This window comes from Typopeltis vanoorti, chromosome 20, assembly GCF_054136105.1.
Source record: "Typopeltis vanoorti isolate ZY-2024b chromosome 20, IOZ_Tvanoo_1.0, whole genome shotgun sequence".
In the NCBI taxonomy this organism is placed as follows: Eukaryota; Metazoa; Arthropoda; class Arachnida; order Uropygi; family Thelyphonidae; genus Typopeltis; species Typopeltis vanoorti.
In genome coordinates, this window is record NC_143568.1 from 19,603,707 (window position 1) to 19,624,512 (window position 20,806).

Genomic DNA, 20,806 nt, shown 5'->3' on the forward strand with positions numbered 1-20,806 from the left:
CCTGCGAATATTCATTCCCAATCCATCCATCCATCCCTACAATCCTCCAAGCCATCGTTTAAATTTTGTGTTTGATCTACGTATGAAGCTGAGGTTACAGGTTTGCTATTACTGAATTATTTGATGATTTTCATCAACTAATGCGTTTAGCGAATTAGTCTCATTCCGTTCGCTACACGTAGATCTTACTGGCTCTGATCCGCGTTGTACTAAATGATTCAAGTAAGGAGAATGTGAAGTTTATGTGATTTTAAAGTTTTGACCAATACAAAGCTAATTCAGCCTATAATGATCCATGACTTATTGGAAAAGTTTCATAGGTGGCATTGAATTTCTTGGTCTAAATCCTTAGTTGTCAATTTCGAATTAAGTATTGTATAAAGGCCTTTAGCCATTATGAAGATTTAATAACGCAGCTGAGTCAACGAATAGTGTCCTGTCTACAGCAGAGTCATCCTGAATAAATTCTATAACACGAATATACGAGTTGTATTTAATAAATAAATAAACATTTACTTGCTTCTGTTATGTTCTACACTCTCTGTCCAAAAAGAAACCGAACGTTTCGAAAGTAGAGGAAACTAGTGGCGCCACCTGTCGTATCTTTTTGTTGTCGAAAGCGGCAACCTTCATTAGTGTTGTGTCAACTGTTTATGACATTTGTTTCATTAGAAGCCGAGTTATAGTGCCAAGAGTGACAGTGTGTTTTGACGAACGGTCGGAAAATGAGTTTCAAACAGAAAGCTGCGATTGACTTTTGTGTTAAACTTGGTAAAAGGTTTACCGAAACGCATCAAATGCTTCAGAAAGCATACGGTGATGAATGCTTATCCTGTACTCGAGTTTACGAGTGGTTTAAGCGATTTCAAAGTGATCGTGAGACGCTTGAGGACGGCGAAAAGCTGTCCAATAACTGGCTTGAGCGAAGTTAATATCCAAAAAGTGCGTGATTTCATCGTAGATAACCCGAAATCGTCCGTTAGATTGATTGAAGATGAATTGGGGATTCCAAAATCAACTGTGCACAACATTTTGACCGAGAGTTTGGGCATTTTCGTAAATTGAATTCGCGATTTGTTCCCCACAAGTTGACCGACGACCAAAAATGTAACGAATTGAACACTGCAAGGACCTCATTAAAATCGCTCGTAAGGACTCAAACTTCCTTGAAACGATCGTTACTGGTGACGAAACGTGGTGTTTTGAGTATGAGTCCGAAACAAAGCAACGAAGTGCTGAGTGGACACCACCAGAAGAGGGGCATCCAAAAAGACAAAGCTGATTTGTTTCTACGATTCCAAGGGCATTATCCACAAAGAATTCGTTCCAGCTGGTGGCAAACGGTCAAGGGTTAGTCTTATCTCGAAGTTTTGAAGCGATCCTAGCGAGAATTCGTCGCGTACGACATGAATATTGTGACGATCGACCGTTAGTGAAAACACACTGTCACTCTTAGCACTATAACTCGGCTTGTAATAAAACAAATGTCATAAACAGTTGATACAACACTAATGAAGGTTGCCTCTTTCGACAACCAAAAGATGTAAGAGGTGGCGCCACTAGTTTCTTCTATTTTCGAAAAGTTCCGTTTCTTTTTGGACAGAGGATGTATTTTACTTTCGAAGTGAGTTTCTTTGCGACTTTTTACATCAAATCCAACATTCGTCATTATTATTGATTTATAAAAGATATTTACACAGGATGATGTCATTAAAAATGACAAAAAAATCACGTGATAGCATATCTCGGTAAAACAGCTGTCTTAACGTACTTGATGCAAAGTTCTTGCATGGACTGATGAAGGTAAACGAGAATAGGAGAAATCAATCTTTGCTGAAATGAATCGATTCTGGGTCAGTCCCACCCCCCACCCCCACATCATTGTCAAGGTTGAAACTATTGGATTCATAATTTGATCCTCCGAAACCGGTTTGGCAATGCAAATACCTATGATTGCTGAAGTATAATCCGTTTCTGATCCTAGAATACTAATATCCCAATTTCACTTTCAACGTTTAAAGTAAAGTTGAATATAATCAAAGAAGCTCAAAATTCTCAAATGGATTATATTATGCAATTAATTCCACCTTCAGATTTCTCCCTAATAGGAATACAAAACTAATTTAAAAACTTTACTCATTAATTCCTTTTCGGAAAACACTTCTCAGTTCTAATACCTGCAAGATGCGTCATTTTCCCTTTTATGACAAACTACGCATACCGACCATTGAACTAGAAACCTGTAGATGCACACAAACGTTACTTACGCAGCATGAATTCGAGTGGTTAGTAATCGTCAACAGTGTTGATCGCAATGGGAAGAACAAAGGATCTTTCGGAGTTTCGATAAAGAGCTTATTGTAGGTGTCCATCTGACTGGAGCCACAGTTTTGAAAACAGCAAAGCTGAGTGGTTTCTCAAAAGGTGAAATATCCCGGGTGTTTAATCAGTAGAAAAATAACTTACATTGTTCGTCTGGGACTGTCTTAGGCCCACAGTAACTATGGTCCTAAGACAGTCTGTCAGGAACGTCTCCAGACAATTCATCGCGTGGAAAATTCATCGGGGGAAAATTAATCGCGAGAAAATTCTTTGTAAGAAAATTTCAAATCATGTTTCATGTCATGCCCATATATGAAAGGCGCTTTCATAAAGTGGAGAATATTGGATTGGAATATAAGCTCTTGACTTCAATAAGTGGGTAGCTGACACAAATCAGTAAGTGGTATGTGGAGGGGCGTGAATCTGCCAGATTTCGTTTGATCAGTTGTGTACCCAGGGATCAATCCTCGACCATTGTTGCGTATTCATTTATACCAATGATATTGGGAAAGGTCTGATAGATGTTCAGTTGTTTGCTGATGATAAAAATATAGACAGAACAATCATGAGTCCTACTGTTATCGAGCACTGACAGAGTGATAATGGTAATGTAAAGTTATGCACTTTGGCGTGATGTATACATTAGCGTATACCAATAAATAATTGAACATTATTTAGGCTTCAATATGTTAAACATAAATCAGGAAAAATAAAGAATTCTTTTAAAAATGTTCGTCAACTTTACATTAAAATTTTGCTGTAAATAAACATCAATTTAAAAACAAACCAGTTATTAGGTCTTGTTAAAATAACCTACACATCAATTATTAATTTTAGTAAGTAAGCTCAATTAACCTAAGACTTCACTCGACTTGTAAGACGTCTCATTCTCATAATCGCCTTCTAAGGCAACAAATCAGCAACACGAAAGCAGACAAACAGTATCAGGAGGCAAACATGCGATTTATATAATTAATTGCGAGCATTACACGACTGTTTTTCACGGAGACAAATAACGGGTATTAACATTCAGAAGTTAATTTACTGTGCAAACCCATACATTCCGTAAACTGGTGGGGTAATTCATAATAAAGAACAAACATAAATGAACTGAGAGGTTTCGAAAATTTATTCAGAAAGAAACCACAAATGAAGCTTTCATCATTATGAGCTACGCCGGCTAAGTTCAACGTGTGTGTTTTATTTATGGGATGAAAATTGTTCTCTTCTTACTCTACGGTTTCCTGGTCTGCTATTTATCTTGCATTAATCTATTCTTTTATGCTATTTATCTTCCTCGTTTGCTGTTCATAATAGAATACACCCGCCCATATTCTCTTTAAAAAAAAAAAACGAATTCTGGAAAGGTAGGTTTCGCCTTGAAGAAGATAATCCATCATATCACAGGATAATTCATAATGAAATATTTTTCTTATGGCGTAATACTCTGTTACAATTTAAGTTTATAAAAATGGATGGAAAAACGCATTCTATAAATCTTCCATGATTGCAGTCATGTGACTAATGGCCCGAAAGCACAGCTCAACAATGCACTTCAGATGGCCAGATGCTGTCTTCGTAGATTTAGGTGATGTCTTAAAGTCGCTCTCATCATTCTTAAGTTAAATGTGCATCCAGTAATGCCCAGGAAAAAACGTAAATAATATTAACAATAAATTCATTCAATTCAAAGTCAAGTTACTGCCACTGCCAAGTAACTTGACTTGGAGTAAGCTGAATTAATTCTTTTGTAAATTAAGTTTCGAAAATTTCTAATTATTTTTGTTCATTTCGTACTTAAAATCTTTTTCTTACCTTAACGGTGTCTCCTTTTCCAACTACCGAAATATCACATTTTAAATATCCTTTGGGTCCAGCTGTGATATCATCCGGGTCTGTTATTAAAGCCCATTTGTGGTAGAATTGATGATCTGCGTTAGTTCCAGAGAAAGACAAAGAAATAATTAGTTCACAGTTATAAAAGCAATAAAATGAAACATCAAAGGCATTATTTTAATAATGAAGTAAATTTAACAGATTTATTTAAACGTAATAATAGATGGAAATATTTCGTAAATTTTATTGATAAAGAATTAAAAAAGTAGACAATTAAAAATATTAATACGCTACAATGTTACTTTAAACACTTATTTATTTGTTGGCCTAACTATGTAGATAACAATCAAAGAGAAAGAACGCATTTAATTATTAGTCACCAGTATTTTTATAGAGCTAATTGAAAATTTCGGTTTGCTCATAATCTCTCATCTATGTTTGTTGCAGCTCATTAATAATTACAAAATATTAAATTATTAATCAGGAATCGGGTAGATTCATTTAATTTAGCTGTATAAGTTTCACAACGTTCCTGTAAAAACATTTAGGCAATCATTTTAAAATTTTCATAAAATTATTTGTTAATATTATGAATAAACTAATAAAATATATAGCTATATTTTATTAGTTTTATTTTATTTTAGTAATTGTTATAAACATTTAATGATAGCCCTCTGGTAATACGTTGACCTCCATAGCACTAGGCTCCTTTAAAGAAAGAGTTTCGAGTTCGACTATAGTCTCCAAGAGAAAAATGTTTCTTAACCTTTATTCAACTGCTCCCGTGTTAGACGATCCCTGTCGAGGACAAGTAGGGTTCCCTCCCTCCGGAAATTTTGGTTTTTAATCCCTTAACTAAACAATAAATAAATAAATAGAATTCCCCCAATTCAGACAGTATTATGTAGGGTCAGTGACCACGAGATAGCGGCAATTGTAAGTCGTACTCTTCTCTGCGAATGCCTATTAAAATCTTGATGGGCTTAGGCCTACTATCTATGATTAGCTAAGGATGGAGATTGGCTACGCACTTGTCTTCAAAACTTAGGGCTAAACAGACTCTCGTGCTCCTTTTTGGGAAAGAAAAGGCATTTGCAGATTTACTCATTTTTATTTTATTTATAGAAATTAATCTTAAAATTTAACAATTTTATTTCACTCTTCGATAATATTTCCATAATTTTTGAAAATAGTTTGCCAGCCTAGTGTTCGCGTAGTCACATATACGCTTTCTAACCAACAACCTATTGGTTTGAATCCTTCATGGAATTCATATGATGTTTATATAGGCATGAATGTTTGTGATTTTCCTTAGATGAAGGTGAATTTCATTGCCTAGTATGAACCTTTGTAGCTCAGTCAGTATATACGAAGCCTTTTGGTCGAAAAGACCTGAGTTACATTCCCGTAAGTGAGGTTAGGAACTTTTATCCGGTCTCTTTCGATGAAAGGTGAGTTAGCTGTTCTCATACGCAGATAGGGTTTTTTTCTCACCCGGAAAACTCGGATTTTTCTTCTCCTAGGGAAACTGTCCCTGTGAACACACGCATCTACAGACATAGGACACACCAGGAGGCACAGGGTTAGCCACCTTATCCTTGGCATAAGGTGGCTGTGAAAATAAATAAAAAAATAATGATAAAGAAATAAATAAAATCCTTAGCCCATCTAGTTAATATACTATAGATTTACAACCTCTTCTAGTGGAAGTTAAATTTATTCGATGTATAATAATGTTTCACGTGACTGTTAGAGAATCCATCTCGGTGGTCGAATATCTTAACTGTTAATTTTAAATCCATTCATATTTTCACTGTTGAACTATCAAAAATATTTTTGCTTTTAAAGTTGCATTTATAGAAGATGATAATTAATTCTAATTTAAACTGAGTAAGATTCTTTTGTGTCACTTAAATTATAAATACGCGATGTTGCATTAATCCGAAGATAATTATTAAGTGTTTAAAAGTGTTAATCACAGTTCATAATTAAAGAAATATATTTAGTATCACGAACTACCATCGAAGCGAAAGGAAAAAAAAATTGTACCACTTTCTTAGATTAATTAAAGTGAAGTTTCTTGAATGGTTAATTAGCAAATGAATACTCTCACCTGGCTGGGAAAACACTGTACCTACATCTAGTTTAAAAACGCCGATGATTTTACCGGAACGAATGATATTTCTGGAATGAAGAACCTACCGACAAAAAGAGTTGTTTTTTTACCAAAATGTCTTTCAACTGCAAAAATTAGAAGGGAATTAATTCATAATTGACACGTGGATCTGTGAGAATGCATGAAAGGCTTACCGTTAAATTTATCATCTTGTCAAAGAACATTGTTGGAGCCATGTGAAAGTCAAAAACAAAATACTGGGGAAAAAATAAAGAAAATAATTGTAACATTATATAATTTTGGATCATTTTAAATAGAGCTTAAAATTATAAGCTAAGACGTTTTAAATTTAAAATAGATTTTAAACTTTTTGAAAATTAAGATAATTTTAAATTTTAATTTTAATTTTAAATTTATCATCTGGCGACAAGCTTAAATAAATTGATGATAAATACGTAAAGCATTTATACTCATTAATTGATTTATATTAAATATATCATAATGTATATTGTTTGTTAAATATTTTTAAGATAAATGAGTTATGGGAGTTATGAAAATCTTGAACTTACCTCATTGTAATACGGACAATTGGTCGATTCTTTAACACTCGTGTATTTCTTTTGATCTCCTACTTGGACACATACCACAGGATCCATGTTAAGACCGGCTAGATGGCGAGCTTCGATTATAGTAACGCAAACCTAAAATAGTCAATTAACACCTTTTTAAATTTATAATAATGCACTATAATGTATTTTACATGCATAGTCAATGGAGTAGATGAGACTTTAGGATGTCGTTCCTTACAAACTCTCGATGGAATATTAGAGGCACTGAGAATTTTCTCAGAGCTTGCGCTTCAATGAGATACTTAATGCTTTTGCAGTATGGTGGGCCTCTGTACACAGCCAGATCGAGATCACTCACTTTTTTTAGAGCTTGGACATATGATGCCAAATTAGAAAACAGACCAAGAAAGTAACAGTGGGTCTCTGACAGCGCATCGATCAAATCACTAGTCGAAAGTAATTTGTTTTAAATCAATATCAATTGCACTTTCTACTTCTTAGCCGCGTGCTTCCAAATGCTGTATTTACAGTCGAAAATTCTAATCTATCACCAGACTTCGTATATCTTGCAAAGTAGTTAAAGTTTCCCTAATACGAAAACCAATCCTTTAAAAGAATGATGAAATCGACTATTGGAGCAAATGCGATGCTTCAATAGTCGATTTCATCAGTGTCCTTATGGATCTGGTTTCAATGTTGCGATTCACACCAATACTCTCGATCACAGATGATTATTCATCTCATGTACTGAGCATGAAACGCACCGCTTTACTTTATTTATAAGGTATGTTGTTTTCCTCCTTGCCTTAAAATTTTTTTATCCCTATCTACCCACTACTTACCCTGTTTCTCATCAATGTGTTTCTTAGTTAACAATTGCTTTCAAATTATTAATTCGTAATTCAATGATCTACTGTCTGTTAGTGTCTCACAGACAGTGAGATACTAACATACATCAAGATTCGCAACAAGTTTTAGACCTGGAGTTCATCCATTTCCTTATCGAATATGTTCTGTCCAAAGGATCAAACATTTTGAACTCGCATCGTAATACACAAACACAATAGCTTTAAACAATTAGAAACTTTACTGACACCTACATTCGAAAGAGTTATTCTGTGATTCTTCCACATGTTACCCTTTTACGTAACATTACGGAAAAAACTCCTTAGATTGCTTATAGCCAGCTCACCTAGTTTTCTCTCTTAATCTGAATTTGTTTTCCTTACTTATTACTTTCTTTTTGGCACTCTGTGCATCTACTCAAGCATCATTTCATAACGTTTTCCATGTGTTTCCTAACATCAACTTCTTGGTAGCTCTTCTTGCCGCTAGAATGATCTATAGGATTTTAAATCGATGAAATACTCTTGAACATTCCTCGTTACAAATATTCTTTGACTGCTTTCGGATTTTCACGTCTTTTAATATATAGTTCTTCCTTCCATGCCATCGCGTTAATACGTACATCCTAATTTCGTGATTCATATTTCTACTTACACTACTTTAGAGAAACTTTTGCGTACTTGATCATCTCATTCCAGTATCACTTGGCCAAATCCTGCTCTGTCAATCATGTTTCACTCAGAAATTGCTGGACTAGAACTGCCTAAAATGGAAATGATATGTTGGCATTTACTTCTGTGCTATTCTTTCATATTTCAAATCAAACCAAGTCGTCGATACTACATTCATGTTGGAGGTTTAATGGAATATTATCACCACTAAGAAAAGATTAAAACTAATTTCAATGCTTCCAATATTTCGTCTCAGTCACAGAGACATCTTCAGGGATTACAAAAAAACTTTTTGTAAAAACACCCACAAATACAATACATTAGTGAGTGAAACTAAAGTCTTATCTAGGTGGTGCGCCCTCTATGGGCATTTGCAGGTGGCCTAGGATGTAAAGAGGGATCTCTGATAATTAATGTTTCCCTGTTCTTTGAATCTGCACTCAGGAATCAACCTAATTTAAACAAATACGGTTGCATAAAACTTCCCAAAATTTGGGAAGTTTTATACAATACAACAGTGAGTGAAATTAAAGTTTTCTAGGTGGTGCGCCCTCTATGGGCATTTGCAGATCCCTCTTTACACCCTAGGCCACCTGCAAATGCCCATAGAGGGCGCACCACCTAGAAAACTTTAATTTCACTCACTATTGTATTGTATTTGTGTGTGTTGTTAAAAAACGGTTTTTGCAATCCCTGAAGATGTCTCTGTGACTGAGACGAAATATTGGAAGTATTGAAATTAGTTTTAATCCTTTCTCAGTGCTGATAATATTCCATTAAACCTCCACCATGAATTCTTCATAGCATTAAGCCTCAACACACGTATTCGTCGATAATAAATTTGAAAAATTATATAAATAAAGAACGACATTTTAACATTTTCCTTGGAATTCATTACATCTTGCATTATTTGATTATAAAATATGGACGAACTGTGTACAAATTTTCAAACTCAACTCATAATCGGGGTTGTGCAATTAAATATTTTACATCAGCCGAGTTTTTTACCCGAGTAGCTTTGTTCTGATACATATGGAACAATCGAGACTCTAGTGTTATTAAATTCCGATGAAGACATCGTTTACAAGAAAAGCAATGACTTACCTGGAAATCCTGAGCTTTCAAAGCCGCTGGTGAAGAACCTTGACTTGGTTTTGCTCTGAAATAAAAACATAATCGTAAAGATTGCTAATTAATTATGATAGCACAAATAATTTACTTGAAATTAATACACCCTCTGTCCAAAAAGAAACCGAACGTTTCGAAAATAGAAGAAACTAGTGGCGCCACCTGTCGTATCTTTTTCTTGTTATCAGTTGTTTATGACATTTGTTTCGTTAGAAGCCGAGTTATAGTGCCAAGAGTGATAGTGTGTTTTGACGAACGGTCGGAAAATGAGTTTCAAACAGACAGTTGCGATTGACTTTTGTGTTCAACTTGGTAATCGTTTTACCGAAACACATCAAATGCTTCAAAAAGCATACAGTGATGAATGCGTATCCCGTACTCAAGTTTACGAGTGGTTTAAGCGATTTCAAAGTGGTTGTGAGACTCTTGAGGACGACAAAAAGCCGGGCCGTCCAAATATTGGACTGAGCGAAGTTAACAAACAAAAAGCGCGTGATTTCATCAAACAAAAGCTCGAAATCGTCCATGAGATTGATTGAAGATGAATTGGGGATTCCAAAATCAACTGTGCACAACATTTTGACCGAGAGTTTGGGCATTTTCGTAAATTGAATTCGCGATTTGTTCCCCACAAGTTGACCGACGACCAAAGCACTCAACCTTCCTTGAAACGATCGTTACTGGTGAAGAAACGTGGTGTTTTGAGTATGAGCCTGAAATAAAGCGCCAGAGTGCTGAGTGGAGACCACCAGAAGAGGAGCATCCGAAAAAAAGTCGCTTAAAGAAGTCAAAAGTAAAGACAATGCTGATTTGTTTCTACGATTCCAAGGACATTATCCACAAAGAATTCGTTCCGCCTGGCCAAATGGTCAATGGCGAGTTTTATCTCGTCGTTTTCAAGCGATTGATAGCGAGAATTCGTCGCGTACGGCATGAATATCGTGACGACCGACCGTTCGTCAGAACACACTGTCACTCTTGGCACTATAACTCGGCTTCTAATGAAACGCAACACTAATGAAGGTTGCCGCTTTCGACAACAAAAAGATACAACAGGGTGGCGCCACTAGTTTCTTCTACTTTCGAAAAGTTTGGTTTCTTTTTGGACAAAGGGTGCATAATATAACAATCAAAAATTGTCACCAATGACTGACTGCTGTAACGTTTAGAAGTCACCAGTTGGAAAACATAAGGCAAATTACGAATATGCAAATTACGTGGGGAAATAGACCATTAATAGCATCGTCAACATCGGGTTTTTTCTCATTTCTCTCTCTCTCTCGCTCTCTCTCTCTCTCTCTCTCTCTCTCTCTCTCTCTCTCTTTGTTTACGTGTTGGAATAATTGACTAACTGTATTTCCTTTTTTCCCTTTATTTTTCTTCTCTTTCCATCTACAAGGATTTCGGTTTTCTATCTTTCTCTCAATCCATCAATGCTTAAAATAAACCTTTCTTCTGATTAATAACTTCTAAACAAACATCGAAAACGTTTATAATCAGAAGTACTTACTTTTTCACAAGTACGGGAGTCGTTATCGAATACGGAGCAGTGTCGGTGCTACTATCTTCGAACTGTTTGGCGAGTAAATCCTCATCTCCAGTGGAGGGAAATATCGTAGCGTTGTCGTTTGTTCTCATGGTTAAAGTCTGCGTCGATCCTCGATAAAGAAAGAAGGGAGAAAATATTATAAAAAAAATAAATTAAAAAAAAACACTCATACCAAAATTGTTGCCTTTATAAAAGAAAATATTTACCACTCTGTGGAGTCTATTTAGGCTTACCATATTCTAAATGTTCGGAGTCCTTAAGAGATATTCTTTCATCATCATCCGGTGGAGGGCGTTGTTTTCCTAATTTCATCATGCTAGCCAGACTTCTCATTGTTGCAGGAAGCGATCTACAGAATTGTTACGATAATTAATAATGAATAATTATGACATCATTTAAAATACAATAAAACTGTTGCAGAAGGTGACGTCATAGCTTATTTAAAAGAAACTTTAATTAGATCCAGTTAAAGATAAAAAAAAGTTTGCAACATGTATAATGATTGATTATGATTAAGCTAAACAAAGAAAATTCAGAATTTGAAAACTAGCGAAAGCGCCATCTGGCGGTAACTCCGGAATTAAATAAATTAATTAATAAGAAAACAGAAAAATATTATCATGACTTAATCATAAAATTGCCATTATAGCTTAAAAAATTCGTTAATATCTTACCGTTTCCTTTCAGGGGACTTTGGCGAAGTGAGACTTAAGAGCGACCCCTGTCGGGACATATCACTTTCAGCCTTTTGATTTAATGTGCGTTCAAGATTAGCGATATTTTGTTCAATGTCGATAAGAGCTTGTCTGTCGTCGTCAAAACTTTCGTATTGGAAGCCAGGCGCGTGCCAGTCTCCGACGGAACCATCTGGAGCCGTGTAGCTGACCTCAAAGGTCAAGATAATCTACAAGAAAGAGAATGGAGGAATGCGTGTTTTAATTTAATTACGATAAGCCTAGAGAAATTTTATTCTTAAATTCGTTGGTGCATGGAAATAACTAGACTCCGCAAACGCAGTTTAGAGATAATTAAAACTTGTGTGTCTTACTTGTTAAGACCAAATTAAGAGTGGTATTTCAGGTATGCTGGGATTATAGCGTAAATGTTGCCTCACTCGGTGATTGTAATCGATTGAAACTCGTGAAATCTATTATTTACATACAATGGCATGATTTATTTATTTAGGAAGCTGTTTGTCTTGAAGATTCTGCACACACGAACACACACACACGGTTCAGAATTATTATTGAGAGCTTAAATATTTCTATAGTAACAGATTAAAGATAAAAAAAATTATGGATCAAATACGCATCCTCATACGCTTCGTATCCATCATATATTTCAATGTAATATCAATGGTATTAAAAATTAATATGCACTTCGTATCCATGATAAACTTGACGTCTATAAATGTCTTGGCCGGTAGCGTGGTTAAAAACTATGTTTTTAATTTAATACTGGTGTTTTAAATGATTTGTACACAATCCGGAGCGAGACAGAGAAAGCTAGAACTGTTTTTAAAAATAAAATGAAAAAAATTAAAGCTTATTAACAATTGCTACCAGTGCTGACATCTACTGTTAAAAATGAGTAACTATTATCGATGTGGTTATTGTTTATTTTGTCGCCATAAAATAGAAGTGATCAATATAATATTAAGTAGCACATTCAGAGAGCGAGAGAGAAAGAGAGAGAGAGAGAGAGAGATAGAAGAAAAATTGTAAAACATTCAAATGCGGTAGAATCTTAAACTTGTTATAGGTTTCCCCATCTTACTTGCTTGATAACGTGGAGAAGTGATGTTGTGTGTCCCGGAAGAGCTTTTCATAGTCTTCTGCTGTCAAAATGAGTAATGTGGCTGTCAAAAGACGTAACAAATGGTTGCCTAGCAAAACATCTAACACCTGGATGGTGTCAAGAATAGTAGCTATCACCATCCTCAATTTATAGCAAAATATTGTTGAACAAACCTTCATTGTTGTCAGTAAATTCTGGGAAAACTTTCATCTATTTTTTTTTTACTTCGTTTATTTTAGACAATTTTTACGGAACAATTTAAAGAGCATTTCTGCAACCGTTCCTTCGAGTTTGTTAAAATAAACCGATATTGTAATCAGAAGTTATTTGCTAACTTTAATGAGCATGTTAATGAAATGCCTCAAGGCTCCAGACGTTCTACGTTAGAAATCATTAAGGAAGAGGAATGTTTATTACGTTCAAAATAAATTCACTAATATTTTCATTAATATATTCCTATTTAAAATAAATTAGAAAAACGTTTGCTTACCCCTATAGGCATATTATTAACATCGATCAACGTGTCGACCACTTTTAAGTGACCATCTTCGATTAATTGTTGTAGCACCAAACCATAGGATCCAACGATTCTACAAAAGATATGAATCAAAATAAATGACGATAATATTGAAAAAACGTAGTCATTAATGCATAATGTATGTATTATTATCTATTTATGGATAATTAAAATAATAAAACTTACTTATTGCTGAAGTATTTGTTATAATTGATAAGCTGGATTTCCAATATTTCGTGGCTTTCCACTGGACGACCCACCGGCCATTCAAAGACCTAAAAAAATAGCTTGTTTCAGTTTTTCTTCTTGAGATGAATTTACTTATTTAAAATTAAAGAAAGCTACACGTTTCGAATAATTACCTCATCAAAAACTGCATCTCCGTCAACATTTTCCACAATCTTTGTAAAATGCGATACCCCTGAAAAGCAAAACAAAAAAAAATAATATTTCTTATTTTTTTAGACAGAAAATTTGCTCATTTCTTATTCTATATCTTCCACATTGCTATGTTTTGTTTAAAGCTCCTTCATAAAATAATTAAAAAGAATCCTTTATTATTTTTCCATCTTCTCGTTCTACAATAAACTCGAGCTTCGAGCATCTTACAGCTCCTTGTCGAGGTAAAAAGTAATTAATTATAGATTCTCTAGAAAGACTCGCGAATTAATTCCATGAGATTATAACTCAAAGAGTTAATTTGGTCGAGAATAATTAATTTAGATCTCGAAAATCTCAGTTTTTCCCTCACGCTGTTGAGATTTCGAATTCGTATTTTGTACTTGTATATTTTAGAGGTTTCACAATATGGTTTAGAAGCACATATGTTAACTACATTCACAATACGTACGTTATTAGCTCCATAACCATAGTGGGTTCCTTTTTATGAATTTTTAGTGTCAAAACTATATAGTTTTTCAAAGCAAATAAACATTAATTAATATGAAATCCAAGTCCCTCTGACTGTTTTAATGTTATCCTACACGCTGTACTATTGTTATAAGTTTTGCTGCCTTACGTGTGTGGGGCTAATATTAAGAATCCACCATTTATGGAGAAATCTGTTTCTTAGACGTTGTGCTGTTGAGTCTCTGATCAGTCCGATTATGAAGTAGGATTTGACATAAGGTTGTTTGTTAGCCACTTCTGTCCTCAATGGGATCAGTGCACAGCAAAGGGGTACCGGTAACCTGTGGAGTACCACAAGGAGCCAAATATCGCTTACACAAATATACAAAACCACATCAATCTGATCACTAACTGACTAACTAAAAACGCTATATATATAAACACTGAAAAACAAAGTTAACGATATTCAACCTCCCTACCCATAGAAATAAATATCTCACTATTCGACATCCATTCTCCTTTACACAAAGCGCTGTTCCTAAAACAACAACCATCACACAGGCGAAATCAACACGCTATCTCGGACTTCACTTCGATGCTGACCAAAGTTGGAATAGTCGTACCAGTTATCTACGCAACATACTCACGATAATAGCAAGCAAACTCTATCGATTAAAAGGCATTGCTCCGACACACACACAAAAATACTAATCTTTATAGAATGCTTTATAGCATTATGCGAAAATATTTTAATATACGCAATTACATCGTACGCATTCTGCGCTTGCGCAGACTTAACAGATTACAATTGTTGCAAAATAAAATGGTAAAAATGAACACTACGACACCACTGCCATCTATGATCTTCCTCTGCAGGAACTTGGAGGAAGAAAGTATAAATGTCGCCTTAAAACGATCATGTTTGATGTTTTCAAGCACCACGCAATGCAGCGAATTATTTTGTGAGCCAATCTCTTCTTTCACTTGGAATATCAATAATCATTCACAGTTATTTAACTTCCTGAATTCGAGAAACAAAGAAAATGTCGGAATCTACTTAAGATTCTAACGTTTCTCTCCAAGGATATTAACAACTCGATTAATTTTCAATTCTAATAACTCTCAGTGATTAAAACGTGCAAGAATGTGTTGGGTTTTAATTAAAATTCAGAATTCGTCTCGTTCCAAAGCATGAGCATTCTCGATGGAGACATGGTCAATGGGATTCCATTGCTTGACAGAAGGTACAAAAGCTTCCAGTTCACTTATTGCAAACGCCCAGTGCACGCGCGTGTTAACATAAGGATGTGCTTGCTTGCCTGCTGGTAAACACAAATCACCGATGTGTGTGTGCGTGCTTGTAGGGGTGAGTGGGGTGAGTTTGTGCGCGCGAACTACTTCAATAAAAACGCATTTGTGAGCAGAACTAGGTTAATTGGTCAATAGCTTATGATCTACTCTTGAACATAATTATATTAATTAAAATTTAGATTATAATTACATTCGAGTAATTTACACACTCTGTCCAAAAAGAAACCGAACTTTTCAAAAAATAGAAGAAACTAGTGGCGCCACCTGTTGTATCTTTTCGTTGTCGAAAGCGGCAACTTTCATTAGTGTTGTGTCAACTGTTTATGACATTTGTTTCATTAGAAGCCGAGTTATAGTGCCAAGAGTGACAGAGTTTTGACGAACGGTCGGTCGTCACGATATTCATGCCGTACGCGACGAATTCTTGCTATCAATCGCTTCAAAACTTTGAGGTAAAACTCACCATTGAGCATTTGGCCAGGCGGAACGAATTCTTTGTGGACAATGCCCTTGGAATCGTAGAAATAAATCTGCATTCTCTTTACTTTTGACTTCTCCAGGAGCCTTTTTTTTTCCGGATGCCCTCTACTGGTGGTCTCCATTCAGCACTCAGGCGCTTTGTTTCGGGATCATACTCAAAACACCACGTTTCGTCACCAGTAATAGTTTTAATGAGGTCCTTGCAGTGTTCAATTTGATACATTTTTTAACCGTCGGTCAACTTGTGGGGAACAAATCGCGAATTCAATTTACGAAGGCCCAAATTCTCGGTCAATCTCACGGACGATTTCGGGTTTTCTTTGAAGAAATCACGCACTTTTTGGATGTTAACTTCTCTCAGTCCAGGTTTCGGACGGCCCGGCTTTTCGTCGTTCTCAAGCGTCTCGCGACCACTTTGGAATCGCTTAAATCACTCGTAAACTTGAGTACGAGATAAGCATTCATCACCGTATGCTTTTTGAAGCATTTCATGCGTTTCGGTAAAACTTTTACCAAGTTTAACACAAAAGTCAATCTCCTGTTTGAAACTCATTTTCCGGTCGTTCGTCAAAACACACTGTCACTCTTACTATAACTCAGCTTCTAATGAAATAAATGTCATAAACTGTTGATAGAACACTAATGAAGGTTTTGCTGCTTTCGACAACAAAAATATACAACAGGTGGCGCCACTAGTTTCTTCTATTGTCGAAAAGTTCGGTTTCTTTTTGGACGGAGGGTGTACATAAGAAGATCGTAAGCTCAGTAGCGCAGTGGGGCATTTTCCCTTCACCCCTATATTATTTTCTTCGGTCATTCTAACTATCTCATCATTCTATTAGCTACTACCGGTGTCCCAAACTACGAATTGTCTTTATTTAGATATTTTTATCTCCATCATGGATTGAATATTCAAAATATGTTACACTGGAAATTAAGAGGCTTGAGTCTAAACAAACATTGCTGCCTTCAGGTGGCTGTTTTGAGCTGCAGTAACTCGTAAGCGGTGTTTGTTTCTGAATCTACTTAGTATTATATTTAGTATTTTACTTAGTATTATATTTGTTACAGTGTTTAATTATCTAGAGATTTATGAACGAATAACGTTTATCTGTAATGAAAAGTGCACAGCATCTAACCAAGGCGCACATACTTTGAATAAATCAAGACATTATGATAAAAACAACAAGGAGCAAAAAAAACTTCTCGGATTTCTAAAGATATTTTATGTAAATCCCGCTATGAAAGGCTGCAGGCCTTTCGTACTTTGTATCGTAGGTGAACTAAGCATTTCGTAGTCATCCTGTTCTTCTCTACAGACCAAATACCGAATTTTTTAAGCCACTTCAAGCCTCCAACAAGCACGGTAGTGAAGATCAACAGCAGATGCTTTCAGTAAAGTAATAAAATACAATAAATGCAAATTAAATTGCTGAAGATGATCAGGAAGTAGAGCAAGATGCCTGTTTGATGCATGGTTTTCCTACTAAAATAAGCAAATTAGGAATTTATAGCAAAATCAAATAATGAGAAGAACGAAAAATGATAAACTTAATGGACACAGAGAAAAGATAATTATAAAAATATTATATCAGTATTTATTGTATTGTCCGCGCGGTTAGCCTAGTGGATTTGCGCTTCGCAACCATATGCTTGAGGAAGGAGTGTCCTGGGTTCGATTCTCGTCGGTGACATGAGGAGCTCGAGGATCTTCCTCAGCCATAGCTAAGTTAACTGGTCTTGAACGTGGACAGCAAGGGTTTTTTCCACTAGTTTATCTGGGATTTTTCATCCCACAAGCAGGCAAACCAGCTCCGTGAAGACACAGACTACAGTCATAAGATATAGCATGACAAGGAAAGCAATGGGAAACCACCTTGCTCATAATCATCTCCCTAGCATGGTAGCATATAGCTGTTCCCCCCCCCACACACACACACCACCAGATGTATGGCTGAGGGAATAGAAATAGAATTTATTGTATTCTGAAAGACTCGTGACAAGATAAAAACCGGCATAAACAACAGAAAGTAGATATCCTCACAAGAAAAACAAGTTTAAAAAAATTAAGACGAACCAAGTACATTTAAAATGTAGGGGAAATAGTCTAATATGCTGCATCCATTACGAATAAGTTAAACAGATTTTCTTATATTCTTCTAAGTGTTTTGGAGTAATACGTATTAGACTCGATTAAAATCTCGACCGACAATCAAAATTTCAGCCTGTCACTCATTGACTGAGCCTCAAGGACAATGCAACCTTGTGTGTGTGTGTGTGTGTGTGATATTTAGCGAGTTTTAAACTTAGGTGTTTCTTATTATCTTTTATCTTAACTTATTTAGCTTTACATCATCCAGAAACCCTACACTCCAGACCTAACATGGAACCCTTTTAAGCCATTTTATGTCTCAGATAAACGTGATACTGGATGGTGACAATCATCTTTATATTTGCAAAGATATAAACCGCAACAACAACCAAACCATATCATTTTAGAATACTTGTTCCATTATGCCAATGATATATAGGTGAACAAAGCAGGAATATAAATACAGCTGAAATGATTAATTAAGATGGATAAACTAAATTAAGAATAAAATCTACATTTAATAGGAGTTGTAGAGTTTGTTGATTCCTTTTTCTTACACATTTCCTTTGGGAGCAGTATTTTTAGTTCCACAAGCCAACGTAATGCTTTTAGGTCGTTAACAAAAACCCAACGATTCTTTCCTAAGGTCCATTTTCAAATAATGACCCACAAATCTGGCTTCTATCCATGAATCCAGCTCGACGAGAAGCCCCTGTGGCACATTATTATCGTCTTTACTGCGCAATCTGTTGTATTACGACTCTCAAGAGAAGAATAGAGGAAGAGTGAGATTGATGAACGTCGACGTCTATTTAAGCTAAACAGAATAGCCTTAAAAAGTTCTAAGCTCTTTAGTGAAAATCTTCTTTTCTATGGTTCCCATCAGAGGAGGGTCATACGCTAAGAACCGTGGATTCATATTAGCAGCGCTCATAAAGGGCACGTGTTGCCTTTTTTGTTATGTCACGGTCAGGTTTATGGGATTTTTTCCATAACATGATTATGGAGGGGGGAAAAGGTGCGGAAACCAAGTTTTCGTAGTTGTACGAGTGCGTGCGTGCGTGCGTGTGTGTGTGTGTGTGTGTGTGTGTGTGTGTGTGTGTGTGTGTGTGTGTGTGTGTGTGTGTGTGTGTGTGTGTGTGTGTGTGTGTGTGTGTGTGTGTGTGTGTGTGTGTGTGTGTGTGTGTGTGTGTGTTAACATCGAGTAATGAGATAGACCGGCATATTTCTTAGAAGTTTAAAGGATGACGTATTCAACATGGAAAAATGCTAAGACACTCGAGTCTCGTATTTCAAAAATGAGAAAATACGCTGAATTGTCGGAAAATCTAAAGACAGCGTAACATTAATGTAATTGTCATTCAAGTCATTTCCCCCTCAGAGAATATACCGTCTTCATCTTCTTCAAAGTAAAAATGTCTTAGTGCAGAATTATAGATCTCCTGAGAATTCGCGACGTAGCGAGGATTTTGTCTCAAACTATTATTGGTAGAGATAAAATTCCTTATCTTGTAACTTTCCAGGAATCATCTTTCATTCAAAAAGTCCCTTTCGTAATTCTCATCGGGAAAAAATCATATATAATGGTAAAAAAAAAGAAAGGTGGACCAACCACGGACCAGCTTTCAAGGAAAGAATATTCCTTGATTTTTTTGCAACCATTTTCTTCTGAGAAAAACTCCAGGACTCTTACCCTGCTATGGATAATCTTCCAAGTAGCTAATAGAATTCACATTCATTTATAATTTCGTGTACTAATTACGAATATAAGCAGACTTCTTTAGTTTAACTGATATCTGGTTTAATAAAAGGAGTGCAATTGGCAGAACATGTGAAATCACACACACACACACATATACGTATTCTTATTCTCACTACAAGTTCTCTTTCTTTTCAAACAAAGAATATTTGGATAAGAAGGTTGAGTTCGGACATTTGTGTAGACTGAGGGACATATACCACAATACCAAAGAGCATGCATACCGTTAATCTTTACAAAGGAAGAATAAAACGAAATATTAAACATACCAGCCTGTATTTGAAACAGAATACCTTTGACTCAAACATTTGCTTAAAATTAAACAGCTCGTAAACTAAAGTAAGCTGTTGAAGTATTCTCTATCCTATCGAATCTGCAAAGAAAAAGCATCTATCATAAAAGATCTATTGATCAAAGAGATATTTACATCAGGTAGAAAGGAGGCATATTTTTCCAGATACATCTTCAAGCGAAGCATCCAGCCAGCTATAATCTTTCATCTTAGTATTGTCCAGATGGTCTAGTTCCCAAAATAACAAACGAAATGACGTCATACATTATCGCAAATCCCTGCAGAGGTTGTGTTTAGAAAAATGCAGGTAATTTAAGGTATGGGTGATTTTATGGGAAAATATGTTTTATGTTGCTTCATTTTTTATATATTTTTTTTTATTTTCCTCAAAAAGCACGCGACGTGCCACTTCAAACATTTCCGGATTATTTTCTCTCTCTCTCTCTCTCTCTCTCTCTCTCTCTCTCTCTCTCTCTCTCTCTCTCTCTCTTTCTTTCTCTAGTACTGATTCCGCACTGAACACTAAAGTAGTTAAAAGCTGACATGTGACCCCACTACCCCTGACATTTTGGAATGCAATTCCGCTGCAGTGAACCTCGGCTTTCGCTCTACCTGACAGCTTGATGCATTGGTTTGCAAGTCTCCGACATCTCTGGTTTCTAGAGACAGGCG

At 35.7% G+C, this 20,806-nt stretch overlaps 1 protein-coding gene across 1 annotated transcript in view; it reads right to left on the minus strand.

The window, feature by feature from the left end:
• LOC150095267 (otoferlin-like) overlaps positions 1-20,806 on the minus strand; it is a 158,022-nt gene that overhangs the window by 54,395 nt on the left and 82,821 nt on the right. The window contains exons 2-13 of the mRNA XM_090410633.1: positions 13,714-13,772; positions 13,538-13,626; positions 13,325-13,424; positions 13,210-13,212; positions 11,712-11,941; positions 11,271-11,386; positions 10,999-11,146; positions 9,465-9,519; positions 6,844-6,975; positions 6,469-6,531; positions 6,272-6,356; positions 4,138-4,253 (exon numbers count right to left, since the gene is read on the minus strand). Coding sequence (XP_090266759.1) covers positions 4,138-4,253; positions 6,272-6,356; positions 6,469-6,531; positions 6,844-6,975; positions 9,465-9,519; positions 10,999-11,146; positions 11,271-11,386; positions 11,712-11,941; positions 13,210-13,212; positions 13,325-13,424; positions 13,538-13,626; positions 13,714-13,772 — 1,196 coding nt within the window. The remainder of the gene's footprint in view (positions 1-4,137; positions 4,254-6,271; positions 6,357-6,468; positions 6,532-6,843; positions 6,976-9,464; positions 9,520-10,998; positions 11,147-11,270; positions 11,387-11,711; positions 11,942-13,209; positions 13,213-13,324; positions 13,425-13,537; positions 13,627-13,713; positions 13,773-20,806) is intronic.